We start from the raw sequence: 23,920 nt of genomic DNA, 5'->3' as shown, positions 1-23,920 counted from the left end.
TGCACAAGCAGGCTCAGCCACAGCCCGTCCCTGGGCTGCTCGCGGAGGGACAGAAGCAGAACTGAAACGAGGTGGTACCGGTCGGTGTCCCAAAGGAGATGGCAGCCGCTGCGTCAGTGCCATCTGCGAAGGAAACGACGATGAGCGAGTGAGCGGCTGCTGCCGTTAAACGAAGCCCGGGACGGAGACTGGTGTATTTTATTTTCATTTGCAGTCGTGCAAAGCAAACTCCAACGACAGGGGGTGTGAAGAAGGGGGTGCAGCGGCTGCAGACCAGATTAGCCAGATTCCAGCAGTTTTCAGTATTACATCCTTTTATTGCACAACACAAACTTTATATCCACATTTGTCTTCTATGTATTTTAAATAAAAAACTTAACTATGTATTACCTTAACTGAGAAGCGAAACATAGTAAGAAATAATACACTGCAATATCCACAGTATTAAACATCACAACTTACTTAAAACACATTTGGAGATAATTCCAAACCCTGATCGTTAACATCCAGGCTGGATTTTCAAAGGCATTACGGGTTACAATGCATAGACACATACAATTTATAATTCAGCAAAACAAAATCCATTTATAAAAGTCACAGTGAAAGTGTAGGTAAACTTATACTAAGCTCGTGTAAGTAAAAGGAGTAAGAACTGCTGTTCTGGAAAGCAGTTTCCAGTTAAGACGACTATATACAGAAGACAGTAACAGACATAATTACCCTCTGAAATCTAGCTTATTTGCAGAAAGATAATGAAAGACTGGAGGTTTTTTCTGTTTGTGAAATGGAATTATGTTTCCGTAGCCCAAAACGCAGAACTATCCTGGGTCCTCTCTGCTGTGACTGAACAACCTAAAAACAATTCACAACCATTTATAACGAAAGAGATCAATACAGCTCCAGGGTTCAGTAACACCCATCATAACTTAAAGCCAGTGGGGTTTATAAATCATCCAGAATAAAGTAGTTATTAAATGAAGAAACTGAAAGAAATACCATGTCCCAGAGATTTGTGGTGAGTTAAGAGACCATCTTTCCGCATTCCTCGCTTTGAAGCCTTCTCTTACCTACCAGGCAGTTGCGTCCCAAGCTTGATTACTCTGCTTCGCCATGCAGAAAAGAAAGATCCAACGCATAAGCTGTGGCATAAAGGCCCTCAGACCTTTAAATAATGATGCTGAAATTCAAATAGTGTGAGCCCTGCAGCCACCTCACCCCTCACTGCTGCATTTCCCAGCGCAGTCCACGGCCGCTGGATTTTCCCACTGAATTCGATAAATCACAACACAACACACTTACACAGAAAACGGATGAACGCAGTCGAGCTGAGCTGGGCTAACTGGATCCTCACATAAACAGTGATGAACGTTCTTCTGCCTCACCCAGCACAGGGCTGGAAATAAAACGGGAAAAACACTCTGCAGTGCCAACAATTGGCTCTGACAGGAGACTTTCCCTGCTGGCACTTCCATCATCTTCCTCATCGTGTCCCCTCTCCCGGGTCATCTATAAACAAGAATGAGCAGTGAGAATAAAGCTGGGAAGGAAGGCTCCCAGGGGTTGCAAATGCCAAATGAAGCTCGAACATCATGAACTTTTAAGTATATGAGTAATTATTTTTTTTAAGAAAAAAAAGCGATGAGAGATCCTGCACTCATCCTTCAGCTCATAGCAAGCAGCAAACAAGGCCCTCAAAGCCCAAAATCCAGGTGTTTAGCCTGAAGACATATTACTATGAAACAGATGGAAGCCCTTTAAAGAAGTAAGGGTTTACATTTCTTAACAGTCTTTAGAAAAAAATACAGCAGAAGAGTGAAATTAAAGTGATTATGCTATAAATAAGTTTTTTTACTTAATTTATGCAGGTATTTTTGTCAGTTATAAGATTTTCATTGATTCTTTAGCAACTATCAGTCACCATATTGTAATATTAAAACAATCCCTTTAGTTTAAAGCAGGCTAAGTATTCACCTTGCAAACAGATGTGAGGGTGCAGCAGAGAGAAGTAAAACATTTCCTGCCCATGGAGTTGTACATCTTAAAGGTCAGAGGAAGGGGTGAGGATTCCAAGGGGGAATCCAGTCAGAGTCATGGTCTCACTGTGAATCTTCAGGCTGGACACCTCATCTCCTTACGCCTCTTACGCTTCATCTAGCAAACGGAGATGTGGGGGCGTGTGGCTCAGGATCTCACCGAAGTTCTCCTTCAGAGCCAGTGAGGATTGTCCCTGGGGAAATACACTGCAGAACTAGTTCCCTCCCACTTTCATTTTTGCACAAACCAGCACATGCCCAATGCACAGGAGAGACTTGAAATAGGCTGTATTCAGTTCTGGGGGCAGTGATCTGCAACCTCGCTCGGCTTTAGGTTTCACGAGGAAAACACAGATACACCGAGAACCATAAAGCAAAGGACTGGGCAACCTCTCTGTCTTTCACAATGCAGATGTTGGAACGGTCTGGCACAACACAGATTAAGGTTTAACAAAGCTATCGTTTAGAACAGTTTGAAATATCAAGACCCTTCTGATTTGCTGGGAATTTAACCATGACTTCAGCGAAGGCCGGGTTACGCGCTTATGCAAATCAGTACGTTTCTCATATGACAGAAGTCTTTGCCTTTTGCCTTCAAGGACTTGTGCCAGCCAGACCCAACCCCTGACTGCTTTGTCTCACTGCTGAAGCGACAGGCAGCCACGCGGAGCAGAAGAATGGAGACGGCAATTGGATTAACATGGACCGATTCCCTTAATGGACTCATTGAGAATCAAGGAAGATTCTTGATTTTCCTGTAACTCTAATAGCCATTACTTTTTCATATATTGAACACCTCTGGGATCAGTGATTTTACAAAACGGGGGTAGGGGATATCTAAGGCATAAGCAGGCTTATCAGAAAACCAATGTTTAACTCAACGCTTAACTCTCGTGCTAGGTTCAGGAAAGAATATTACACAACAGAACAACAAGAACAAAACCTCAAAAATATCCACATCAACAAATTCAAGTATTTGCATATATTACATCGTGAGGTGTCTCCCAGACAGACTTCCTGAACTTAAAAAAAATCCATCTAAAGGGGCGTATGCAGAACTTTCTGCTGCAATAACTTACTGCTTTTGCTATTCAGATAACGAAGACCTGGAAACCCCCAAAACAAACCAAAGAACCCACAACCCTCATCAATGCAGAAATTGATCCCTAATTATAAGTTTGGGTTAAAATCAGCTTTAAAAAAAGAATAATCCAGCAGTCTCAGAAGAAAACACGCACCACGAGGACAAGCAAGAATCTACTAATGGCTCAAAGGTTTCCCAGATCAAAGACACACCCTCACTTTCCTCCAAGGAGGACGGAGGTTCAGCAATGAGTATTTCTGATAACTATGTAGAGTATTGTGGTATTCAAGTTAAGAAGCCTGCACCAAGTTGAAAAGTTATTTTAAGTGTTTTAAATGTTATTTTAAATTTTTTTTTGAACTCTTGAAATCAACAGTCATCAAGTGGATGCTGCACGTAACTATCTTTTCATGTCATTTTTGAGTGCTTTATAAAGATGAGTACACATCCTTCCTATTTTACAAGCGTAAAACTGATGCAGAAACATTCAGTGTCCTGTGAAACTGGCCAACTTGCTTAATAAGAGACCCGATAGTAAGACCTCCCTTTGCTCCCTGTTAAAAACCACTAGACTACGCAAAGATAGAGGGGATGTTGAAAAGATTAGTCTTGTTATGTTTTTGTTCAGACACACAGCAACCTAAAAAAAAAAGCTAACAATTCTACTTTTGAAATAACTATCCCTCAACTGTCCCACTATTACCCCCAGTAGTCATAAAAAACAGAGTAATCGCTGCAATCCAGATATGCAATCTGTGCTTTGAAAACACTTGAGACTTCTTATTTAGGAAAAAAAAAAATAAATTGATTCTAACACATGTGTTCCTGTATATCAATTCCGAACCGAAAAAACGGCATGTATCCTGTCTCAGAACACGAAATAAACAATGTATTTCCTTCATACTGAATGAGCTAAATGGACTGACCTGCATTGTCCTTTTAATGATCTGCAAACATGATATTCATAGCGACATTATATTGACGACCTGAGACCCGTGACTGCACGGCCAATTTGTCTACAGTGTCAGCTCGCAAACACAGAGTATTTGGGAGTGTGGGGGTGGAAAAGCAGCTATGTAAATGATCAAGTGGCAAAAAAGCTACACAGAAGTATAGAGAAACAGGTAAATATGTTCTAGCAAACCTCTAGCCTAGCCAGATACAAAGAAAAGTCCTAAAGTAAAGAAAAAAAAGCAGTATTACATAGGCATTTAGTTTAATTAGACATTTATAAAGCACTCATGATATACAAAAACATCGATCATCTTAAACATGGATTTAATAGATCAGCTACTCACATTTTTGTTGCAAACGCAGAATTTCAAAAATTACGCTATACGCCAAGAAAAGATAAGTCAATAATGTTATATAAACCAGTTATTAGATTATACTCCCCTGACATCCGCCTGCACAACTCTTCTGTTTCTGTCAAAAAACGAATACATATTAGGCAATATCATCTAAATCATTGTAAACAAAGACTGCTTAAAACAAGTGTAATCAATAACAATATTGTTAACTTGCACAAATCACAACACAGAATGTATGTGTTTAATGAAAGCATGTTGGCTCGAATCCGTGTTTTCTTTTTCAATATTGCACTTAATGTTTGCTGTCTTCTGGAGGATTTGAAGGATGAAAGCTTCAGTTAAGATGCAACTGATGCAGACCAAGATTTTACTTTTTATCTTTTTGGTTAGACAGTCTTCCTTACTTATTTACGCACTAAACAGGAAAAAGTTATAAAATATCAGTGTGTGCATATTAAGAAATAGCAAACATGATCGAAACAGGAATTTTGTCATTATAGCTTCTCTAAAATAACAATGGAAAAATTCTTAGAGCCAAACCAAAAATCATACTGTTAAATCAGACTGTGTTCCATTTCTGCAAATAGTGCTGAAATTCAAACCAGAGTTACGTCCCATTTAAATACAAATACGGGAAGGAGCAAAGAAACACCGAATAACCCAGTAAAACTGCAATTCTCATTGTAGTCTCTAAATAAACTGATGCTGAAAATCCTGAACTTACATGTCTGAAGTGTACAGGCAGCCAAAACTTTGTAAGCCTCAGCTTTAAGATCTTACATAATTTTATTAGAAATTGTAGTTTGCAGTTTAAGATTCCCTGGAAAAAAAATGAAGCCGGCAGAGTAGTGAAGAAACCATGCAAGCTTCCTCTTAATTTAGGGATACTTTACTAGTCTCAGTTTGCCTCAATTTTGGGTTGTCAAACACAAGCAGAACAACTCTGTGTAACACATAGGCCAATATTTAAGAAGACAATTTAAAATAACTTAAAATAAGATCCAAATGTACATAATTTCCTCCTTCCCTCCATTTCAAAATTTAAGCTCTGGACTCAAAACTCAGCACTTGACAATGACCCTCTGTCAGTAAACATTTGGAAAGAGATCATTAGAGCTATATGGCCCCACCTCAGAGAGACAATTTACTAAAAATTCCTAAATTAAATACATAGAAGTGTGACAACGCAAACAATTTGCCTCTTTTTCGCAAGACAATTTGATCGTAAAGTCCTTGAATTATTCTAAAAATTACCTCAGGTAACTGAGAATTTTGATCATTGCGATTAACAGGTTTCTTAAGTGTTTTGGTCAAAAGTTTAATTAAGCAATATTCTTGGATTAACCAATCCAATGGAATGCAATATGCAAACATTTACTTTCCCTCTCTCTTTAGGATTATTTTGAGGCCACTTCAAGTGGGGTCTTTTTGAAAAATACTCAAGTTTTCTGTACCTCACAAAAGAGTAACATCTTCAGATGTTTAGATCTACCTTTCAGTTTTAGACATGAAGTAATTCAATTTCGGGATGTGGTTATTAATGTCAGAAGTGCAATAATAACCTTCTGAAAAGAACACGGTTCTGCAATGGCTGCCTCTTTCAGTGCGGAAAGAAATTTACTACCCAGGTATACTGGTTTATAATTGGAGAAGTATTTGAATATGAAGGTTGAAAATTCTTTTTCCTGATACTATGCCAGGAAGGGTCAAGAAGAATGTTAAAAATGAGATTTAGTTGTCTGAAGGTGAGGTGAAAGAAGCACTTGTCTAGTATCGTCATTTGACTCTAACTCTAGAACAAAGTTTAGTATCACAGAATGTAAAAAGAGTTAGTAATAAAATAATGTACATTTAATATTCCTCTTACTTCTGCTAATAGGAACATACATATAGGGTTTTTTTGTTTACCAAAAGCCTTTGTAAAGGACCTGATTCTATAGAGCTTCTTTTTTTGTAGATACTGTAAACATTTAGAATTTCTAAGGCTAAAAACAGGCACAAGTCTTCCATGAACAGTTATTATTCCTAAAAGCATTAAGGAATATATTCCAAATCTGCTATTCCTTTTTATAACAATGGAAATAATTGAAATATAACATTATAATTCACAATGCAGATTCTTAATTAAAAAAGAAATATAGCTTAATTGTGACAACAATTAATAATATATAGGGAATACTCCTATTTTATTTTTTTTTAAATTATCTATTACATCAAAATCACATTTCCAGAATCTCTGTGCTGGGTGTTACTCAATTTTATAAAGTGGTAAGTTTAAGTAGTGACTAAAACATTTCTAAGTGGGTAAAATTCAACCACGTTACGTCAGCATTATTAGCCCCCTGGCTTTATAATAATGCACGTGAGATCTGCAATATCTGCTTTGCAGACTACGATACTAAAGCCACATGGTAGGTGGCACCTTTTCAAAGACGTTAGACGCTCCTCTCCATCATTTCCATGAGGTGATTTTGTTTTGTGCCTCGTTAAGGTACCTGAGCCAACAGTCTTGTTGCAGGCTGGTTTTTCAAGATTTCAGAGGTTTTTCAACCTCTGTAACAGGTTCCCTTTTGCTAAGCAGCTAAGCGTTAGCCAACACTTCAGCAGACTGATTCCAATATATGTTAGCAGCAATGCATTTCCAGAGACACGTTGCAAAAATATTAAAAGCAATTGTCGTCTAGAAGTCCTTTTATCCCTGCACCGGTCTGGATAAAATAACTCACCACCAAGTAATCTTGAATTCATAGATAGGACGCTTGCAGTAATAGTGATTTATCAGGTGTTTATCACACACCCCGATACACTGATGATCCACAGTTATCCCTCTATCAGACAGGTCTGTCACAATACAGTGCAGAAGATCATAGACATCAGCTACAGCCTCCCAGGGGCCAAAAGATACATCTACTTCGCAATGATGTTCAAACAGCTTTGTCTCACTTTCACTCCTTTCAAAACGTAACGAATTGAAATGTGGGCATTCGTAGGGAGTGATGGGCATCTCTTCTTTGAAGACACAGACCTTCAATTTTGCAAATCTTGCTTTTCTCTGCATAGCTCGAAGCTTTGCTATTTCGATTATCCGTTCCAAATGATCTAAAACAAAAAAAGTTGAAAATAACTATGAAGCACCTAGTAAGAGAAAACAAATGCAATTATTTAATGTGAAAAATATTACTTCAGCACTTAACAAGTTATTCTTAACATAATATTACCAGCAATGGGAAGTATCTAGATATATAGTAATTAAATCAGTCTCAGTTATCTTGTGACTTAGTGTCTTACTATATGCCTAAATTTATTCAATTGCAGTTCCTAACGGAACAAATGCAGAGGGAGAAAATCCTTCTCATTTAATAATATGCCTTGCATGTTGTGGCCTAGATCTTGCTCCCTTTTAAGACAGCACAAAAATCCACATCCTTGGGTACAGCAGGAACAAATCTGACACAGAGACCTCGAAGATCTAACGAGCACGAAAGGTACATTAAAAACTTCTCAAATACAATGGAAATAGTTTGATTGCTGAAAGCAGATCTGAAAGCACGGTGTATACTACTTGAATCACCCTAGAAGCAGCAGTCAATACTACTTTGTTTATTTACCTTTGTAATATGGCATTAGGCCCAGGAAAGCTTGTCTAACTTTTTCTCCTTTAAGAGGCTGGATATCCTCTAGATTGTCGAGCAATGGTCCTATGGAATAATACTGTGCTTCCTTGTAAACTGACCTCACTCGCTCTCTTGGTGGCAGGTCACCAGATCGCAGAAAGTTAAGTATGTCTCTAAAAAAAGGGCAAAAATACTATTAAGTAACAAGCTTCTACCAGAACTGCCACAGGTGAGAAAGGAGAGAAAAGGCTGGATATTCATTGTTTATACTATTGAGATAGAAATCCTTACATTTCGACAGTAACTGAAATAACCGTGAGTCATATTTCCAACATATGTTTTTAAAGGCATTTGCCACGTTCAGGTTTCCAAGTCATCGTTTCACATTCTGCTTCTGTTAATGTCAAAATTCACTCAAAACACCCCATCATATTTTAAGCAAAAAGTTCAAGGCGGAGTAACCGCCTAAAATAGAAGAGGGGACAGTATTTCATGGGAAAGAGATTGTAGTCACTGTATTTCAAATTTAGGTCTGTGACAAAATAATCATTTCCATTTTCCTGGAGAATCATATGCGTGGACATTTCATCCCACACAGAACCAGGATTCTAGCTGAATACAGCGTCCTTTTGCAAAGGAGACATTCTCTTCACAGGATCAGGGCCATATACACTTGTAATAATAATAATAATAGAGAGAACATTTCCTCATAGTTCTTAAACAGCTAAGTGACCAGATTTTTAATAGGTAAAGAAATCACTTTATAAGCATTAAACAAGAAAACTATTATTGACCATATGAAATAAAACAAGCATTACTGCAATCTTCATTAGAATGTCAACAAATACAGCACGTGCTAACTTGGCTCTCTGTTCTAGCTACATTTTGAATTCAGATTGATAACATCACAAATTAATTGATTTTCCAACAAAGCGGCAGGCAATTCCAAATTGCCAAATGTAAAGAAACAATTATTTTCCAATAAATATAGTGGCTTAATCTATTTCTGTCCCAGATTATGGCACAATCCAAATGTGCTTTGGAAGTAATTCAACCCTTCTCTGTTGAAGAGGTTAAGTAAACGTCTACAAAGGAGAAACAAGAAATGTAAGTTAAACTGCAAAGTGTGCTTTGGGCAAAGCCCTTAACCCATGAACATTAACCCATGAACACTGTTTACCTTTTCTACCAACCTCACACCAACTCAAACAGAATACTAGTAAAAACATGGTTAGTTTAATTAAAAATAAAAAAAAAGCTAAATACATAAGAAGGAATCCTGAAAGCGAAAGAATATGGCACTACCTGCAAAAATAATTAAAAAAAATATTCTTTGAGCCTTGTGCTTTTTTACCAGTTACATTATATCCTGCTTAAACACTGAAAACATCGTACTTTCTAGATTTAAGAAACCCAGATGCATTCCTTCCCTTCCCTCTTTATCATACATACTGTAATATCAATTAAAAAACAGTGTTGTACAAAAGAGCCTCCTATGAAAAGCAATGACAAATACATTCTTTTTTAAAACATCAAAACAACTTGATACCTTTAAAGGAGATACTCTAGAGACAACGCACAAATTCAAAACATTACCTGTTTTTCTTTTCCCATTGTAAAACTTAGGCCCTTAAGAGTAAAACAAATAGTTTTTTAATTGAAGTACACTCCTCTCTTGAGATGTTTTGAAGGCATGGATGCCAGTCGGTCACATTTACCTACCACACAAATATGATTTAACTATAAGGAAAAAAAGTTAAAACTTATTTTCCTTTAAAAATAATCTTTTTCAGTAACAAGTTTTAAAGCATACTACTGAGGACACTGTACCTACCCAAAGTAGGTTCCATCTCTGTCAATAAAGTATCTGCCTTCAGCATCTGTTGGAATATAGTGTCTTCCACTGAACATAGCCGCCAACATTGTGTCCTCATAACGTCGCAGTGTTGACAGTCTTGTTGTAAAATACATGCCTCCTACGTTTAGTGGAACAACTTCTGGAAACTGCAAAAGCAACCACATCATCAGAAATGAGCCTCTAGCCCTTTGCAGACATGTTCAGGCCAAACGGGTTACAACTTCCAGCAGACACAGCATACAATCTTTGCCACTCTGACTTAACTTGGTCCAACAAATCCTTCTTTCCTGGCCTGTTGCCTCAAGACAGTGAGGTTCAAGGGTTAAAAACCTGAATACTTTGGCTGGCTTCTGGGTGCAATCAGTGAATGTTTTAATTTTATTTGGAAACCTAAAAGAGCAGTAATCACTTAGCTTTAATACCAGATATTCATTAAAAGCGTGAATGCCTCCTCTCGGCTCTTTTGGGGACAGAAAAAACAAAACAAAACCAACCCTCCCTCCCCCTTCAACACAAACAAACAAGGTAGGAAATCTCAGGGCAAGGTTGGGACTTGCACTCAGATGCTACTCTGCTGGTTCCTTTACACTACACTACTATACACTGGAAAAACCAGTGGTTCTGTATTTACATTAGGTTTATAGCAGGCCTACCATCTTAGTATCACACTGTAAGATGCGTAATGTTAGTATCACACCTCAGCACCAGAACAAAACTTCCTTGTTTTTGTAAAGTCCAAGCATGGATAGAAATTCTGAGTAACGCTGTCAAGCTACTGAAGTAAAATTCACGAGACTTAGTTTTATTCAACCATTCAGCTACCAATGGAAATGGAACTGGATATCCATAAATACTCCAACAAAGAAATCCTGAATTCTTTGGCACCTGAGCAGTACGTGCTGCAATAACTGGACGTTATCAGATGAACAGTACCAGAGAGCTCTTACCTGCTGAGGCAGCAGAGGTAGTGCTTGTCCTGCCTGGGTTGCAGTAGGAGTGGCTGGCTCTTGGAAATCATCCTCTGCATCTGAGCTCGACATGGCATCATCCGGGTTTCCACTCACTTTGTTCTGCCCCGTAACTACCACCATCCCTCTGGCTCTCGTAAGCAGGTCTGCTGGGTAGGCAGCCGTGGCAATGCTAAATGGGAAACAAGACCCAAATTACTTAGGCACTCTCCCCACCAGCTGCAGAAGATCACGTGGCAGGCAAGGCACGTAACTCCCCGGCTTTACACAGATCATTTACAATGGCATTGTTATTGCTGGGAAATGAATCACAGCGAGGATGACTATTGTGCTGAGAAACAAACTCAGGGAGGGCTGTCTCTGCAGGAATGCAGTTTGCAGAGCTGTACCAAGGTCCAACAGTCACAGAGCCCCTGCCAGTGGCTGGGTAAGAGACCGGCGTCCATTGGCTGTGCGGTACAGTGCGTGATTGGCTCCGCCACGCTTTTGCAGCAAAATGTCATTTGCTGGGTGAATTTGGGTGGCTGCTGTTCCACCCCGTCCATCGCAATAGGCCATCTGGAGAAACGCATCCTGAAATGCAGGCTCTCATTGGCCGCGCGCGCTGTGCAACACCCCGCACTCCTGCTCCCAGCCAAGCTCCCAGTCTGTCACCTTCAGCTGCAAAAGCGGCTCAGAGCCTGCTGTGCACAATGACAGGCACCGTAAAGGCTCTCTGCTCAGTTCTAGCGTTTCCTGTCAAAGGAGAAAATTGAGCTTTCTAACCAGACAGAGAAAACAGACATTTTCCTGCCCACTGCATCGCATCACACTGTACACAAATGCACACATCGGATATGCATGTATTTAACTCCTCATACTATATTGTGCGTTTACTGATTATTATCCATTTCCCTTCCTGCACAGAAAAAAATGCACAGCAACATCAACTACACTGCTTTCACAGTCCATCTTCAACCAGAGGATGGGACAGACTAACAATAAGCTGCGTTATAAAAATAATAATCGAAAGTGCAGAGTAGGAAAGACTAGAAACCCTGCTGTTCTCTTTACACTGCATTTTTACATGAAAAGTACCTCTGTTTCCAGGATTGCTCTGGTGTCTCCAGTGGCATCACAACATCCTAACAAAGAAACTGAACTACTGGAGGTTTTATCCAGCTCTCTAACCCTGCAAGGTGCTTGTCTCACATTGCTATACATTTCAAAAAGAGAAGGAATATTTGCACAAGCACATCAGGTACGTTTATTTACTGACTAAATAAATGTTTCATAAGGGCTGCTTCCAATCAAAATCAACAAGCAGAAATGACATAAAATTTTAATAGCCATGATTAATTATTCTGCCTTACTAATTCTGCTAATACAGTCATTATGCACATTGTCAGGCTATCTGTAGATCTCAACTCTTAAAGGAAACGCTGCAAGTTCAAAATGAACCCAGGCTGGAATGGCTCCTGGCCAAAACATGCTCTTTAGAGAGCTAATCAGATCAAAACCTCCACACTCTGTGGGAGTGTACATAGTCTTCGTTCACCAAAATTTGGAGGTGAATTCCAGATCCTGTTAATAACCTAATAAACCTAGATAAGTAGGTACCGTGATGTTTCAAAAATTTATTTTTAAACTGCAGCTTATTAAGAGGTTTGTCTCAGCTCAAGACAAGTATTTAACTTCTCTTCTCTACAGTTCAAAAGATGGACTTTCACTTCATAATCATTTTTCCACCACAGTACAATGCATAAGGCAGGAAAATAAGGAAGGAAGGACTTCTCAATGTCCACACCCTATTAGCAATTTTAATATTTGTCCTGAAACAACATCTATTTTGACATCACGAATTATCAAAACAAGTCAACTATGCCTCACAGATAAAGAACATATACACCGTAAATGAAAGATTGTTCTGGTGGGGTCTCCTTTAAGGAGGTAAAAAAATTACCATCAAGAAGCAGTTTGCAGAAGCTTAATTTATAAGATGTATAGTCAAAATTGAGTGTGAGGCTGTATTTACTGTCAATGTATTATTTATAATGCCATTACTTGAAACCAGTGCTTTGATTGCTGTATTTCCAGTTCTCTTAAGACTATTCAAAAGAACTCAAGACTGACCAAAACCGCATTCTTTAATTGTCCAAATTTTTCAAGAATGTCCCATAGCTTCCATGTAAATGGATCATATCCTCTGAATAAACAAAATTCAGCTTCATTAAGCATATCAGAATCGCGGACCACAGAATGTGTTATGGGTAAGTTCATCCATTTGGCACTGTACCGAAAAGGCCCTCTTTCCCAGCAATAGAAGAAAAAGGAATTAAGGTTGAAGAAAAAGGAATTATTCTTCCTCTTTCATAATCCCCCTTCAACGTGACACCATGGTTTAGGAAAAAACATGAGAGAGAATAAGTTAATTATGTCACATTCATGAATAATAAGCTTCTTTTCTATTGGAATGTTCACACAAAGCAATCTCCTGGATAGTGACGTTTAGCGTATAAGATCTCAGCCCATAATTAGTCCAGGATTTCAAGAATAAGATTAGTGGCAGTAAAATGAAGAGATTGATCATTGACACGTCTAACCTGTTTTTTGACGTTCATTAAAAGGTAAGAGAAGTTCCTCTCTAGGTTTGCTTCACTTCCTGTTCATCCACAGAGACAGCGTAGTGAAACAGCAGTATGCTGACTGGAACACAGAGCCTTCCTGCAAGAAAAACATACGCTCATCACTGGTCAGTTTTCTGGCATGCAATCTTCTGCATTTTGGTTTTCTGCATTTTGGTTCTCTTCGCTTCATGGGGAATATGCATCCATCTGAATACCCTTGCCACTTCAAGCATACGCAATAATTAACTAGGCACAAAAATATTTCTCTGTTAAATCTCACATTAAAGTTACAGGATTTGTTTTGATTATTTAAACTAAGTGCATCCATTTAATTTTCAAATACGTCTTAGGCCAGATCAACAGATAATTAATGAGAAAACATCACCAATCAGCAAAATTATTTCTAAATCAAATACTTAATTGAACCATACATCAGCACAATCCAGCTCTACCGGAAATACCTCCTTCCAGTTGACAAGCTGCTCCCTGTCATTTAAAAGGCAGAGATTACTTCCCGGAGCTTTGTTATCAACAGTTCAGATACTGTCTCACACACGCACCCCAAAGCAAGCTTACTAAATGAAATGGACCTGCAAGTTTTGCTTCGTTCCCTAGAGAATGATGGCAACCCTAGAGCTGCATCGAGTTTTACTTGATGTTGAGATTCAAAAAAGCTTTTCAAGGCTCTGCTGTTCCCTCAACTTTTCCGTTTCCTTTTAAACAACTTTTCTTAAATACCTTCTAAGGTTACACTGGTGTTGGCAAAGGTACACACCTATAAAAAAGTAACATAATGATTACATGGTCAAACTCTTTTATTATCAAGGTACTGATGTATGAGTCCACCATAGGAGACCTACACAAACTACTATTCAAAACCAACTGATTGGAATGTGTTTGTTTTGGGGAAATACCAACCAGATTGCTAGGAAGGCTCTCCCTTTTCAAGAGAAACTGAGTCCCTGTGAGGACGCAGAATAAGACGTGACTTAGCAGTGTCTCTACCACAGCATTCTTCAAGAGACTCAGATGCATGAATAAAGCAGAAAAGATGGGACGTCCAGTTAATTCTAATGAATCTGTGTCAGAATAGCGAAGAAACATCCTGAAAAAGGGCAGGGATCCCTGGGCTGCAGGTAAACTGTATTATACATTTGACTGTAAAATTCTGGACATACTCAGCGCCTCTAGTCATTAGCAAAGAACAACGCAGAGTATGATGAAGGGATAGCGTAACTCAACTTCTGCATCAGAGAGCAAAGACGTGCCATACGGGAGGATACGATGGGAAACCTCATCACCACAGTCACCTTCTCAGGTAGGAACAGGGCAGCGGGGAGGCCGAATGACCAGCAGATAACAGCCACCCGCTCTGTACTGCCTGGCAGCAACAACTTTTTTTTTTTTTTTTTTTTTTTTTTACACAGAATTTCACAGCACGGACAAGCTTTTATGAGCTTCAAGCTGCTTTCCAGTTTCACCACCGTGAAGCGTGGAGGCACCGCTGGGGCAGCACAGGCCCCCAAGGGAGATCGGAAACCGAGCCAGACGCATGGGTAAGCCAGGTGTCTGGCAAATTAAATATTAATTAGACAAATAAATATTTGTCTGCGACTTAGCACCCTTCTAGGGCCTTCTAAACAGCCTAAACGCTAACGGAGTTCACCAGAAAGCGCCTGCAGATGCGGGAGTTGTCTTTCTGTGGTGTGAGGGGGGCAGGCCGGGGTCCTGCCGCCACCTCGCCGGCGGCCCTGGGCCGGGCAGCGGCTCCCCTCAGCGGCCGCTGCAAACCGGCCTTCTCCGAGCGCTCCACCCACGCCCCCCGCTTCCCCCGGCCGCGGGATTTTCCCGCCCCTCACCTGACAGGGCGCCGGTGAACGGGCTCATGCCCCCTGCCGGGCCGCGGGGGAAGCGCCTGCCGCTGCCGCCGCGTCTGCCGCACCCGGCCCGCCGCCGTGCCGCCCGCCAGCCGCCACATCTGCCGACGGAGGGAAAAAGGGCTGTGGCGGGGGGCGGCGCCCCGGCCGCCCAGGAGAGGAGCAGCGGGCCCGCCCGCCGTCACCGGCTGCCCGCTGCGGAGCGGCGGGGAGCGGGAGCGGCCGCCGCGCCCCCGCGTCACGTAGGGCCCATCCGGGTCCCGCGCGGGCGGGGCCGCGGCGCGGGACTGTCCCCTCACGGGGAGCGCTGCTGCGCCGCTCACACAGCCACGGCCGGGCCTTGGTTTGGGTTTTTTTTCCTCGTTTTTGCTCATCCGTGAGGGAAAACATCCCGTAACCCGTCGATTAATTACCGCTGCCGGTACCTCGCTGCCCTCCACCGGGGCCGGTCCCGGGACAAGGCGGCCCGTCCCGGGGGAAGGCGAGGGGCGGCACCGCCCGCCGCCGGCACTAGGGGATGCTGCGGGCCCGCTTTTGCCAGCAACGGTATTCTCATGGTCGGTAAGAAATGGGTAAATGGGTACCAAACTGTGAAATTAACTTATTTTCCTGAACGCACTTAAGCGCCTGCGTTCACTGTTGGTGTTACAAATAGACGTTAATGATTCTATGATCTCAAAATGGAGTTGTAACAACAAAAGAAACAGAAGAAAACCAAAACTGTTTCAAATCCTAAAAGGCAGACTTTGTAGAAGCAGAAGCATTTTGGAAAGTGGATTTCTTCTCTTAAAAAAATAAGAGATTTCTTTTCTGGAAGAATTGATTTCTTCTCTTAAAACTGGTGGAGAAAGCTGAGGGCACCTTCAGTATGCCAAGAACCACTGAAGTGATAAAAAAAAAAAAGACAAAAACCATCCCAAAAATCCCTTACTTGAATAATCACGTTCCACTGACTGACAGATGCTCAAAGCTTTAGGATACAAGTTTTCTGGCAGTGTCCAGAAGCAGTTTCACCTTTTTTGCTTTTGAGGAACAAATTCAGTAGGCTAAAAATTACCTACTTTTTGCTGCATTAAACAAATCTCACATTACTCTCTTCTACCTCTCAGTAGGATACTCTTACTTTTTCCTCACCACCCAGCTCTTAGAAACAAGCAAAATGCATTAAACTGCAAATTTCAAAGAGAGATCCAAACCCAGGCCATTAGGTCGTACCTTCCATCAATACTTTGAATTATTTAAATCTTAACTGAGCCAAGACATTAATAATAATAATAAATCACATTTAAAGCATTTATTTTGAAAAATAAAATACAAAAGATCATTGAATTGTAATTGTACATGTAATTTATCAACTTTTTTTTTAAATAAAAGATATTTAACAATTTCCACATGTGAATAAAACAAACAACTGTTCCACCAAAAATCTTTTAGGACAAGCACAGACCACTCTTTTGAAAGCTTCATACATTTAAAACCAAACTGCTATAGGAAAAAAAAAAAAAAATCTTTGAAGATGGAGTTTTGTAATTAAGACAGAATAGCAATTTTGGAGACAGGCATTGCTTTGCGCTTTTTAAAACCTTAAAAAAAAATACTTGTGCGAATGTAATACAATTCTACATTAACATCAGTGATTTTTTGCTTTTGTGTTTTTTTTTGTTTTTAAACAGGTTTACATGCGCTCACAACAGCAAAATTTTGAACAAAAACAGTATGAAAGAAATGGGGGAGAAGATTCTGAAAAAAGCAGGCCATGAGCAGTACACCTCACTGATCTCAGCAGGACAGTCCTTGTAAGATCGTTTCCATCGAAAAGGCAGCAGTCTTTTTTCTAAAGAAAAAGAAAAATTAAGTTATGTTTGAGCTTTCAGTGTAACATTCTGGTTTTATCCTTGACAACGTCTTGTAAATACATATTTGTAAATGCACAAATACATCTTGTAAATGCATAATTAATCTTATCTCAGTAGGTGAAAAGTCACTGCCAAGACTAACCACAGCCCTGAAAACTTCCTGTAAGGAATGTGGCTGCTTTTTCTGTCGTTTATCATTAGAGTTACTTCTTGGAGCATATTTAGATGTAAGAAAAAAATACCTCTGAATTTCCACTTACATTCAGAATCCTGGTGGAAGTGGGCTGCATTTACATGCTGGAAGTGTCTCTTTCATTACAATGTACCAGTGATAGTTACTGCTGGGAAGTTAACAGTTTGGTTTCTCAGAAACTGGACAGCAGCTTTAGACAGAAATATTGTAGCTTTAAATACGTTTTTCCAAGAGCTAAGTGGCAACATGAAGTAGATGTTTTAGTCGTTTTAACACTGACTACATGAAAAGATTATGGTTTCTCTATCGATTTCAGAATAAAGGCCGGCAATTAACCTTTTGAAAACCTTTATATCCATTATTTCTAATTGCTATGATGCTTTCTGGCTATATTTAGGGCTATAGAGCGTGCTATATTTATGGCCACTTAATAAATATCTAGAGCGAGTGTATTTGTATCTGGCATGTGGCTTTTGGCTATATTTAAACTGGATGCATTTTGCCATCTTTTGTTGTCAAGCTAGAACATTTGATAACGCGGTTCGCAAGAAAAAAAATCCTGGAATAATACAGTAAATCGTGCACCGTTCATTTGTTAACTAGTCCAGAATTTACTGAGTTCCCTGCACAATCTTGCCATTGTTCATTCAACAACTAAAATGCAGTTTATTAAAAATACTGGCTATGGAACATATTAAAAGCAAATTCTACAAATCAGCTTATCTTTAGCAGTTTCCTCTATCTAGAAAGGGCAACTGACTTAAAAAACAAAAGACAAAGGCGATTAAGAGTCATCTTTAAAGCTTCGCTGTTTTGTTACAATGAGGACCTGAATCTGTTGTGCAAATATGCCGTAGTACTGAAACACACACAAATATGAAAACGAACAAGAAACTCTGCTAAAGAATGCCAGGATGAGTAGTGGTAGTTTTATGTGTTCCTTTCTATTTCAAGCTCTAAGATAGTGCTGACAATCCAATAGCATAGCAAATACAGCAAACTCTGATGAGCCATGTAGAGCTGCACTGTGAGTCTTAAAGCACGTGAAGCTATGCCTTTGTAGCTCTTACCACTAGGATTGACCTCAATGTGATTTTTACCAATTCTGAATCAAGATCTGTATCATCATATTTTTATTACCCGAAATCTCACATGGAGTTACATAAGTTTAAAAAAAAAGACCTTAACTAAACCAAGAAGAGCAAGTGAGCAGGACCGCACGCTCTTTTATTACCTTCTGTGCAAGAAATATCCATTGTATCTTCTATTCCATAGGTTCAGTCTGTCAAGTAAATAATTAAAATGAAATTAGCTATTTTACATTAGAGGAAAAGATACCATTATCAGCACCAGTGTTTGTACTCAAAACCATCTAGCTGTATACTTACATTATGTTAATTTCATCTTTAGTATAATACTAAAGGAGAACACTATCAGCATCAATTTCAACTCCAGCATCAGTTTTTATGGTTTAAGCAATATTCTCTTACTATTTCACAAAGCTTATTTTTGTTTTTTAGATGATCTTTCTTTACTTTGGATAAGTCTGCTCAGAGTTTGGCAAATAATGTAATCATACCGTGCTAACTGTATAAATCCACCTCCTGAAATTTAGCAGAGTCTCATTTGAAACCTCCCTGTCTGTCGTATGGATTGAAAGAGGACATTTACTTGAAACAGGGGACCAAGTTCTTTTGATGTATCACAAGATAATTGGAATATACAGATGGCATAATTTAACTAACAGATACTGTAGGCAATCAAGCATCATTTGTTAGATAAATGCAGATCAAGGATAATTTATTTTGCTAGCACACTGTCTATACAGTGTGTCAAACTTTAAAGACAGCTCATCTCCCTGCATTTTCCAGAATTCCTTATCAGCACTATTTAATTTCCTTCCATTCTGACACACTCTATGCCTGCAGCCATATATGCTGCAACTTTATCTGTATGGTTGTAGATAATCGTGAAATAACCACAGTAATTGCATTTGAAAGCATTAGAAGTAACTACAGCACACTTTCTCCATACAATTTGCTGACAAGAACTTTTAAGCAGCACACATTTCAAGAGTTGTCTTGCCGCTAAGCTGCAGACACATTTTGGCCAGCAGTTGAGAGTGAACAATGCTGTGAGCAACAGCACACGTAGCTGCGTGACGCCAGGTTCTTAATGGTTTTCTATTAGCTGAGCACAACTCGCAAAGCATGAGCACTAACTGTTCCAAGGGTAAGAGCAGGCAAACATCCAGTAAGAGAGCAAAGCCCACATTAGAGATCACAGAGATTTATCAGAAAGGTTTGGCGTCCACAGCAAAAAGTTATATTCTGAAAACACAAAACAGACACTACGACTATTTGACTTTACTGATCCATGTTCATTTTATCTTGCCACGAGACTTCCTTTCTACTGTCTTCTTTGGCTGGAACAAAAGAAACCAGTTTTCCTTTTTAATCAATTAATTTTCGTTTGAATGAATGGAATAAGTCAAAATGCTTTGTTTGCATGTGGCAGATTCTCCCGTGTATTCCTCAACCTCTGTATCTAACAAAGTCACAATCACAGAGCCCTTTCCTACTGTTGGGGATACAAAGCCAAGAAAGCTTGTGCCCATTAGTTGTGTTTTTCTTCTTCTAAAAGTAAAGACACTGCAAATTATTTTACTTTTGATAGGCTACTTACACCCTAAATAAACTTCTGTACTGTATGTATCATTAAGGACGGGGAATTGAGTAGAAATCTAAAACAATGCAAGCAGAGATACACAATTCTGGAGGCAGTGTCCCTAAAAATGCTTTCTCTCCAAATTCTGCAACGCTTTGCTCCTGCATGTGCAGGGAGAATTGAAAAACCCCAAGTATTTTTCTAGCTCACTTTACTTGAACACACCCTGAGACAGTAACAGCGATGAGCCACTTCTTGTTTTTCTATCAAAGCACAACGTAGAGAGCACTTTAAATGAAATTTAGACATTTACCATCAATTATACGGCCTCCAACACTGGTATTTTTTATGGAGCCTAGTTGACCAGCTCTTACCCAAGAAAACAAAAACAATTGCTACACGTTCTACTGATTTTATAGAAAATATTTAACTTAAGCAATAAAATACAAATATTTTTGTTATTTCTCTGATAAAGGTGAATTATTTGCTGCTTGTCTAGAACATGTGCTCTGATTTTTCATTGCTAGATTAGCAGATCTTCAATCTGCAAGGCTATGGGAGGGAGAATTCATTTCACTACACATTGGAAAGGAAAAAAATAACCCCCCCCACAGAGAGGAGCCCTTCAAGCTGCTGACAGGGAGCACTCCAAAGGCAGCTCCATGGGACGAGTCCATCTTGTCTGCTTCGTTTCCTTCAACGGACACAGAAGAGCTGCCCAGCAGGAAGGGATGGTGTCTCCCAAACTGAGCTCCCCACAGGCTAGTGGTTTCAGCCCAAACCCTTCTCATCATGTCTACATGGGGAAGGGACGTGAGGTTGGAAGCACACCTCACTCACATATGGGGGCAAGGTACCAAGACATCCTGAGACCCCCACGATAAAGATTTTGCTTTTTCAACTGCTATTGCAAAGGTTAGGTCCCTTAGGGAGCTGATGACAATTAATAGAATTTGAAGGGTATCAGATTATGATTTCTCAGTAAAATCTGGAATTCGATAGCTCACTCGATTATTAAATCAACACACCAACACTATCTGTGGCTGAACTGGTTTTGTTTGTTTTGTCTGACACAGTACTATTTCTTTCTAAAAATACCTCATTACTTATCTCTGCTGTCTGTACTGTACTTGCTTTAAATCTTTCCATGCAAGGCAACGAAGGATAAAGCTTCTCTACAAGTAACAAACTTTGCAGTTTGGGCAACACAAAGAGAGCCAACTTTCTTTGAGTTTCACAGCAACATTCAGTCAGCTCAGGTTTACAAGCACCGTACTATTAACACTGGAGTTACACGTGCACTCAGAAGAGGCTTGGGACTGCTGCATCACTGGTGATCCAATCTCACAGACAAGCTATTCTTTTATCTCGTCAGCTGTTCTCTTATGATCTAACAGAAAATCAAATTTACGAAGAAGTGGTTTATAAAGACTGGTTGCATACTAACTTGCCGCAACACCCGCAAAAAGAAAACTAATCCAGTACTGTACCTGGGGCACTTCTTTAAGAAAGTCAGGAAGCTGAAATTCACCTTTGTAGACCTGGAAAAACAAAAAACAATATATTGCTCATTTCTATCTTATAGTTAAGAAACTTGACAAATGTCACAATGCAACATCTTCTGATGCGTCAGAGTATTCATTATGTACAAAATACATACCATTCACACAAACAGAAGTATCACACTTGAACAACTGATCCCATCTTACTATGCTGTCAGAGGAAAGTTCTGTTTTGTCCTAGTTCATCGAGACAATGCGCCTACAGTCAAAGTGTGAAAATGCTAACTTAGGCTTCCATGTTGTTAAAATGGTCAACACAAGAGCGTCAGCATCTCCTTCTACCCTGTTTTACACATATCTATCCCTTTATTCTACATATCTAGCTGGTGTAATTTCCAGGTAACAGGAAAGTTTGTACGTTTGCTTTAATCCTTAAAGATACACAGATACCATTATAATACGTGCAGATATACTACTAGCAATTTTCCCCAAGTATGCTGTGTCAGACCTTGACTCACTTAGCAAACACGCTGCATGAGATCAGACACCCAACTCCTTCCCCCACAGGCTGGATGTAACCACACACCTAAAATCACCAGCTCCTGGAGGGAGAACACAGGGTTGGATAAGGCTTAAGATCTCCTTTCTTATTTTCACACCATTTAGGCATTAATTTGCTTTTCATTTACAGAAACGTAAAAAAAAAATTAAAATTCTAAAAAATTCAGTGGGATAATCCTTTCTTATTTGGACTAGATGATTGTTGTGGGTCCCTTTGAACTGGAATAGCCTATTCTATACTATTAATAGCTTTATACACACATACAGAAGAGCTCCACTTACTAGTAGGGCTGTCACAAAGTTAGTCAGCATCTCTTATGATAATGAATTTCTACAACTGCAGCCCCATTACCAGCCTGAATTCATGAGACTTTGTCATTGCTGCGATTTCCAATTTTTCAGAATTAATATTATGCTCTAAAACAGCACTGTTTGGAGAAAGAGCAAGCAATAAATATCCTCAAACATACCAACAGCCACACCAAACAAGTGTTTCCACTATCTGCCAATTAGGAAATAAATTGGCAACATACTGTCTTCCCTCTAGAGAATACTATTTAGAAGCTGTTTGCTTCTGAGATTAAACTGGAATACATTCCAAAGCGGGGGGGAGAGATTCTGTTTTGTGTTTTTTTTTTTCTTTTTTTTTTTTTTTTTCTCCAAAAAAGAAGTATACTTGGGAGTTTTACTATCCTTTCTACTGGAATCAAAAAGACCAAACACCCTAATGTCATTAGTTCTTTGTAGTCTTGTGTAGCTGTAATCATATAAAAATTAAAAGCCACAAACCTACTTCGAAAAATTCTATAAAGCCATGGAGTTCAAACAGGTCTACTTTAAAGCCTCGCTCGGAGTTGCACTCCCTGGTTTGCAAATTGCGTCAAAGGAAGAAGATTCAGGAAGTCAAGGGATGCTTATTAACAATATCCATTTTCTCCGCTTTCCTATGAATAGATGCCCAGAAAATAAAGACGTACTCATTTAGTTGATAGACTGCAGTGGCCCAGGACTGCAGCTGAGGCAGCTCAGAGTTTCCTGTCCCTAAGATGCCTCACCCCACCACAGCTCCACAGCGTTAAACCGTGACTCATGTGGGGTGGACTTAGGAGCTGGCAGTTCTCATCACTCGTTATCACCAGGCTAAACATATCCAAACAACAAGGCTTCACTAAGTCCCAACATGAGACTAGGAATTGTTATGTGCATACATTGGAGAACTCTGTGCCTTCCGATATTCCATGCTTTAGATAAAATAGAAAGGCTGATTCAAAAGGATAGGCACAGCTCTCGTTTATATTCAGCCAGGGGGTACTGTCATTTCCATGGAAACCTTAATGAAAGCCACACTGGTCAAAAATTCAGTGTGTGGCTTACTGGAGCCTAGATATACTATAAATATTTATAAATGAAGGAGAGTATTTCATATCTGCAGCTTTTGCCCAAGCCATTAAAATGCAGTCTGCGTTCTAGAGAGCAGAAATGGAAGTTACAAATCAACAATATTATCACATCAAAAAGTGCTACAGAACGACCTAGGCAAGGTTCACAAGAAAAACCAGGATCTTTTAGTAGACTTGTGCTGATGCTGGGAGAAATAGACAGGCTTCACCTTTTCTGGCAAACCACTACAGTCATCATCTGGGAATTCTTAAAAACAGTTAATATGGATGATGATGGTACATTGTGACTCATTCAGAACCAGAGTGACCAAACCCACGCTTGTCTCTTTGGAAGCCACCCCTTTTCCTTCTCCTTCAATTACGACTTGGTCTAATTTTTATATATCTGTGT

The 23,920-nt window shown here is 39.6% G+C and overlaps 2 protein-coding genes across 16 annotated transcripts in view; both read right to left on the bottom strand.

Moving 5' to 3' along the window:
* Positions 1–111: 111 nt before the first annotated feature.
* KCTD7 (potassium channel tetramerization domain containing 7) lies at positions 112–17,183 on the bottom strand. 3 transcript variants are annotated; one of them, XR_012588410.1, is made up of 6 exons: positions 11,148–11,374; positions 10,847–11,039; positions 9,876–10,045; positions 8,036–8,214; positions 1,972–7,526; positions 112–1,506 (listed from the first exon to the last, which is right to left on the bottom strand). XR_012588410.1 is itself a non-coding variant. In XM_074595382.1 (6 exons), exons 3-6 carry the CDS (start codon positions 10,988–10,990, stop codon positions 7,150–7,152), a joined length of 870 nt encoding a protein of 289 aa, XP_074451483.1. In that variant the 5' UTR covers positions 10,991–11,039; positions 13,450–13,570; positions 15,333–17,183; the 3' UTR covers positions 112–7,149. The 3 variants fall into 3 exon arrangements, 2 of the variants coding, with proteins under 2 accessions (XP_074451483.1, XP_074451481.1); XM_074595382.1 differs by lacking the exon at positions 11,148–11,374 and adding exons at positions 13,450–13,570; positions 15,333–17,183 and having other exon boundaries at positions 112–7,526; XM_074595380.1 differs by having other exon boundaries at positions 112–7,526.
* A 1,450-nt stretch (positions 17,184–18,633) lies between these two features.
* The window catches only part of TPST1 (tyrosylprotein sulfotransferase 1), a 28,329-nt gene continuing 23,042 nt past the window's right edge, over positions 18,634–23,920 (bottom strand). For 6 of the 13 annotated variants that reach the window (XM_074595366.1, XM_074595373.1, XM_074595372.1 and 3 more), the window contains 3 exons: positions 21,557–21,607; positions 19,749–19,824; positions 18,634–18,681 (listed from right to left, as the gene is read on the bottom strand). In XM_074595366.1, coding sequence (XP_074451467.1) covers positions 19,780–19,824; positions 21,557–21,607 — 96 coding nt within the window. In that variant the 3' untranslated portion in view covers positions 18,634–18,681; positions 19,749–19,779. The remainder of the gene's footprint in view (positions 18,682–19,748; positions 19,825–21,556; positions 21,608–23,920) is intronic. The other 7 variants (XM_074595377.1, XM_074595379.1, XM_074595374.1 and 4 more) reach the window with 2 other exon arrangements.

The sequence above is a fragment of the Larus michahellis genome, chromosome 7 (assembly GCF_964199755.1).
Source record: "Larus michahellis chromosome 7, bLarMic1.1, whole genome shotgun sequence".
NCBI classification, from domain to species: Eukaryota; Metazoa; Chordata; class Aves; order Charadriiformes; family Laridae; genus Larus; species Larus michahellis.
This window is presented reverse-complemented; position numbering and strand designations above follow the sequence as displayed.

Bases quoted from the DNA above. Each gene is read 5' to 3' on its own strand.
- KCTD7 (XM_074595380.1), bottom strand. The intron at 8,215-9,875 runs GTAGGTACAGTG...CCCTTTTTTTAG, and splicing joins AGAGATGGAACCTACTTTGG to AGACATACTTAACTTTCTGC. The intron at 7,527-8,035 runs GTAAATAAACAA...TTTTTGTTTTAG, and splicing joins CCTAATGCCATATTACAAAG to ATCATTTGGAACGGATAATC.